Source organism: Saccostrea cucullata, unplaced genomic scaffold (genome assembly GCF_032062105.1).
Source record: "Saccostrea cucullata isolate Sc308-1 unplaced genomic scaffold, CSIRO_AGI_Scuc_v1 ctg287, whole genome shotgun sequence".
In the NCBI taxonomy this organism is placed as follows: Eukaryota; Metazoa; Mollusca; class Bivalvia; order Ostreida; family Ostreidae; genus Saccostrea; species Saccostrea cuccullata.
In genome coordinates this window covers 60,734-66,863 of record NW_026930709.1, presented here as the reverse complement: position 1 = coordinate 66,863, position 6,130 = coordinate 60,734, and the positions used below count along the sequence as shown (strand labels likewise).

At 31.0% G+C, this 6,130-nt stretch overlaps 1 protein-coding gene across 1 annotated transcript; it reads left to right on the top strand.

The window, feature by feature from the left end:
• The first annotated feature begins 480 nt into the window (after positions 1-480).
• Positions 481-1,499, top strand: LOC134229770 (uncharacterized). Its single transcript, XM_062711565.1, has 2 exons — positions 481-485; positions 602-1,499. The coding sequence occupies exons 1-2, from the start codon at positions 481-483 to the stop codon at positions 1,497-1,499; spliced, it is 903 nt and encodes a 300-aa protein (XP_062567549.1).
• Positions 1,500-6,130: the final 4,631 nt, after the last annotated feature.

Below are 6,130 nucleotides of genomic sequence, written 5' to 3'. Positions count from 1 at the left end.
TTTTTATGTACGCTTGTTCTGCAAAGATGATCGTTGGTTTTGCATTCATATATGTTTGTTACGTACGTGATCGTTGGTTTTGCTTTAATGTATATTTGTTCTGCGAAAAGGTCTGTTGATTACGAATTGTATATCATTTGTTAAGTTTTTATAGTAATTGAAATTAAAATAATTGTTTGTTTTCTCAATATGGTAATTTTTGCCCTTTCCGCTGCCCATAAATAGCCCCAAGTGACGCGTTAGGCTTCCAACGGCAAGTAGCAGCTTTTCAAATTAAGTGAGAAATTCTTGAAAATCGAACCGTTTGGTCAAATCGTTTATGTTTTTTAATTATATTGTCAATATTATGTTTTTTAGCAAATAGAAGCATGGACTATTCGTATACTTTAGCAGTTCAAAATTTTGCTAAAACATTTCTTAAATATAAAACTTTACACACGAAAGAGTGTCTAAACAAGTAAGAAAAGCTAAACATCAAATATGCCGTTGGTATTTCTTTGGTTACAATCTGGAATTTGAATTAAAGTTTCTTTTCTTAAATATTCAATAGAATTAAGATTAAGTTTTAGCAATATACAATGTAAAACCAATTCTTTTACAGGATATACTGTAAGGAGATACCCGATGATGATTTCTTGGAAAGTATCAACAACAAATCTGAAAATCCTTTAGAGTACCTGTTTCCCGATGATGAGAAAATAAAAATCGGTCCTGTTGATGAAGTCGTGCGCTCTATTCTCTCATTTAGCTCCAAACTGGGCAAGGAAAAGACGAATGAGATTGAAAATACGGATTATGACAAAAATAAAACACTAAAGGAAAACAGCAATAACAACGCAGAAAACAGGCTAGAGGAGAGCGGCAATGTAGAGAACAGCGAAGAGGAGGACATAAATAAGAACTATGACAATGAAAACGTGATTGAAAATCTGAAAACTCATGGAGATGATGCTTATGGAACTAACTTATTAGATGTTCAGGAATACTACATAGGTTACAAAAATAAGCTGGATGAAAACGAGGATGAAAACGACAATGATCATCATAATGAAGATAGAAATGCTGACGAAAATAAAGAGGACAATGTATTGGAGCTTCCTCAGACAAAAATGACCACGGTAAAGGACATCGACTCTCTTCCTCCTCTGGTACCACCCAAATACCAGTATCACGAACCCGACTTTAAAGTTCTTATGAGTACCCTCTTCCATCCTTTCTTCGACCAAAAATTTCGGTTTCCTTCCAAAAATATGCAACACTCAGCTGCCAAAGAAAATGCAGTTGTGAAAGATGATAAACAACTAAAAATGCCAGGGCGAACAAAACGCTCCATGCAGCCCCTTTTTTCCAGCCATCAACACTACTGGACTTGGCACACCCCGTATCAAACATTGGAGGTATACCCGAAAATTTTTGATTCCATTGCTTCGGGAATTATCGGAAAACGCTCCCAGATCGACTATCCACGAGAAGATATTCGTCCATTGGTTATGAACTGACATGTTGAAAACTCTGTTCTTTCTTTTCTTTGCGCTAAAATATTTTTGGTCATGGCGAATATAAGTGTTACTGGAATCCAAATTATTTTTAACTTTTGTTTTTATGTTCAACGTATGTTATCTGTATGCTGAATGTTTTGCTTAAAATATGTTGTTTTGCAAAGAAAGTATATTGTCCTAGCGATCTGAAAAAAAGAGTTATGAATGAATGTTAAAAATCAATTTTGAAGGGGGGGGGGGGCTTATACACTTTCAACGATGATACATTCATAACATAATTCAATCATTTCTCTGAGACCGATACATTTTATTTCCTTTCAATTTCCAATACAAAGTTTTTGAGCATGCAAGTTCTAAAATTATTCTATAATTTGTGTTGCAATAAAAGTGACATGTTATTCAGGAAAATATCATTTTGATGCAGCATTTGATTTTTAAATCTATCTAGATATATAATATTTCTCAAGTTCATTTTAGAGTTTTTTTTTTAATTTGAAGCATTATATTTAGAGCAAATATATCGGAACCAGAAATAGATCGAAGGAATTAAGGTGTTGCATAATTTTGACGTTTTTTTAATATAAGGAAATTCAAGCTGTTACATTTAAGGAAGGTCCATACTTTTACGGATCCGGTTTTAATTGTATACACCAATATAAAATTCTGATTATCACTTATCTATTGAAAAAATATATTTGGATGATTGAAAATAATTTAGCAAGTATGTATTTGTTTATTATAATGTCATTGAGCATACAAAGCATTTAATATCATTATTTATGGAATTTTAACACTTTGCACTCTGTCCATAGGAACTATATGTCATTTAGTACATACACAGACAAAAAATTCTTAATTGCCTTTATGAATGTCATGCTTTTTAATTTTTTTAAACAAACTAACTAGATCTACTTTGATTGATTTTAAAGCCTATACAATCTTTTTGAATTTTACTTTTTTAAAATTTTTGCAAAGAATGATTGAAAAATTGATATCTAAAAGATGGGGGGTATACGTGTTCAAAAGGCTGTTTTGTTAAATTTATCTGGTTGAGCATCATAAACTATGTGTTTTCGAGATTTTGAGAAATATCAAAAATAAAAAAAATTTGAGATTTTTTTCTGAAAGACACGGACAAATTCAACATCAATTTGTTAATGTTTTCCAATAAAGATTTCAAATATTCTCTTGGCAAATGAATATTTTTGATTTTCATAAGTTTTAACATAAATTTAATGTGATTTGGTGCATAGCTAAATAAAATATGATATCTCACTTCTTTAAGATCGATTTAGGTTGTTTAAATTTTAAAGGTATTTACTCTGAGACATGTTGTATGAAAATTCACCTGCAAAGATATGTCTTTTATGGGTGTTTTAGTTAGTTTATGACTTATCAAAGGTATTAAAATTAAAAGATTATTAGTTTGACAGAAAATTTTGAAAGTACGGACCTACCTTAAGCGTTCATAGGAATATTTTTTAATTATAAGTAAGTAATCATCACCCTCTTAATGAATAATTGATTGCATGTTGTTGTATACGTTCAACTTGAGAATTTTTCACTGATATAAAGACGTTTCCGTATACTGGTGAAGGGCTTTAAATTTTTACTTATATTAAGCTTTCAAGGCGATTTAGCAGTGATGGTTCTCTATAAACCCTCCGTTGTGCCAACCTGACAAGGGACCCCGGTTTACAATGTCTAATCTGAGAGACCCTCGAGTGTAACTTCTTATTCCTCGCGTTTGGGGAAGGAACAGTCACTCCCTTATGTTTCACGCGGCGCGTAGCGAACTCCCTGCCGCAAAACTATCATCAAAAAGTTTCCTTTTTTAAAATGAATTTTCTTAATTTAAACTTGATATTTTTCTATATAGTATTTTCGATATAAAAAAAATATATAAACAGCCTGGGTCTGTATTTTGCACACATTTAAAGATTGCATGCATGTACATACAATACAGTCGACATAAAGAAGAACATTTCTAAAACAAAATTATTGTTGCTTTTCCTGATCATTACAACATTCACAATTACTGATTATTTTTATTCAGTGAAACTTAAATTTATATTGACAGGTATAACCATTTTCAGAATCGTTTGTTGAACAGGACGTTTATGCATAAAAGTTTGACTGTAATTTGAATCAACTGCATGAAAATGTTGAGGAAAATAAAATCACCAATGTGTAGGTAAATACACAATCATTTATTGATTGCACCAAAAAAAATTTCCAATATAATTTGTATAGCAAAGTAAATAAGCAAGACTAGACAGTATTGGTTGAATTTTGAAAGAAGTGTACTATGGAAGAAACAATATGAATGCATCCGTGGAGAACTGTTAATTCCAACTTTCTGATATCTAAGAGTTGTCCCAATAAGTATTAGAACTACGCTTTCTCTTTTAGACATGTGTTATTATAAGAATAAACATTCTAGCAAAACAAAATATCAGAACAAGTAATAAAAAAATATTTTGTGCAAAAAAGTTGAGTCCTGATTTATTAAATAGAATGTTATGGATAATATGTTTTAAATATCCAATTTTACTTGTAATTAATTAATATATATTGACTTATTTGAACTGATTATGATTAATAAATGTAATTGTGTTCATTCAGAAGCATATGCTGCTAAAAATTAAGTAAATGAATTTTAATTTTCGTCTGTGTAACTAAAATCAGTTTTTGAAAATATAACAATAAGACTTTCTTTTTAATGAACTGATTTTAATTAAGTATAGGCTACATAAGTTCGAAGTTTTGTTAAAATCCATCCGTTGAATGAATGATATAAAGCTTGAAATGTAGTATTTGTATTATTCTTTTTAAAAACTATTCAATGAGTTGAAAATTAAAAACTTCCAAAAACTTCAGAATGGACAATAATTAAAAGAAAAATCTAAAACTTTAATTGCATGCTATTTATAATAAGTATTGTGAGTTATTTCCTTTAGATTTTGTAGATTTTGCTGTAATTTTTTATTCCCGATTCATTGTTTTGTATTTAAAACTTTCGAAACTGCAATTAAAACGCAACAGATTTCCTTAGTTTTTCTAGATTGTTTACCATCACACATGTTAATTTGCATTGTAAATGCAATGTTTTACTTATGTTAAATTTTTGAATGAAAATCATTCATGGTACTTTTTAATCTTTTTCTGACCCAAAACTAACAATATAGTTTTTGCATGTCCATTTCTTTTATCTATAATTCCCTTATTAATGAACCGGTAGCAGAAAAAAAATCTTGTAATATTTAAAAAAAATGGAACCATGTCAAAATAAAACGATACAACTTGTATGTTATTTTGAAATGTAATTATTTAGAATTAAGTTTTTAAATGGAATTTTAAAGTTTGTGTTGTTTAAAGTTCTGTTTCATTTAAATATTGTATCTACAAATGTTTTGCAACTGCATTAAAAAATGCAATTCTCTTAAAGATTTTTAATTTTATTATTTTACGCACCAGAGAACCAATGTTTAGATAAGAGGTATCTTTCTCACTAGAATGGCTGTCAGTGGTTTTTACTATGCATGCAATTATAGTGAAGAAGAAAGGTATAGTTTGTTCTTTATTGTACCTTAAAAAATTGATGTTTTAAAAATTCTATAAAATTGGCTGAAACATGAGTTTAGTAAATAATGTGATAAAAAATGAAAGAATATAACAGAAAAGTAGACAATTTCGGAAATATGATATCATGATATCATTTATTTAAAGCATTTTTAAAAAAAAGTTTCAAACAGAAAATACCGTTCACGGTAGCTCAGTCGGTAGAGCGCTCGCTCCGTGATCGGGAGGTTGTGAGTTCGTATCTCGACCGCGACTGACCTAGTCGTTAAAATGGGTAGCAACTGTTCCTTCGCCATGCGCTCGGCACTTTGAAGTGAAAGTTGCGGGTCCTTCGGATGAGACCTTAAAAACCGAGGTCCCGTGTCAGCGGCAGGCGTTGGCACGATAAAGATCCCTCACTGCTCAATGGCCCTGAGTGCCGAGTAAAGGTCAAAATTTGAAGCCCTTCACCGGCATACGGTGACGTCTCCATATGAGTGAAAAATTCTCGAGAGGGAGGTTAAACAATATACAATCAATCAATCAATCAATCAAACAGAAAATGCCTTAAAATGACTCGTTCAGGGGTTGTTTCCTTGAGGAAACAGTGTCCACAGCCGTCGCCCACACCAATTATCAGACATATTTTGTAAAATATCTTGAAAAATAACATCAAAATATTTGTGGGCGATGCATGTGTTCTATATTTTTTTTAAAGAAAATGCAACATTTTAGGAAAATACAAGAAAATGCCCAAGTTCATAACGTCACATTTAGCATTTAGGAGGTCATCTTAAAAAACGAATTGTGTAATCTTACTTTATGGAATTTCAAAGGAAAGGACAAAGGAATAAATACTAAAATCGAAGACAGAGCTGGAACCTTGAAATTTCAATTGTTCAAGGCTAACACCAAGCGAACCGAAGACTGTTCTTTGCAAAAAGTCCTTTGCAAAAATTTAGCAACCTGGGATTATTTCATCCCTTGATACTAAATGAAGACGAGGTATAAATTAACTGGGGGCGTGCCTAGTGATCAGCTTTTTCAAAAATATATAGATTTAACACCGA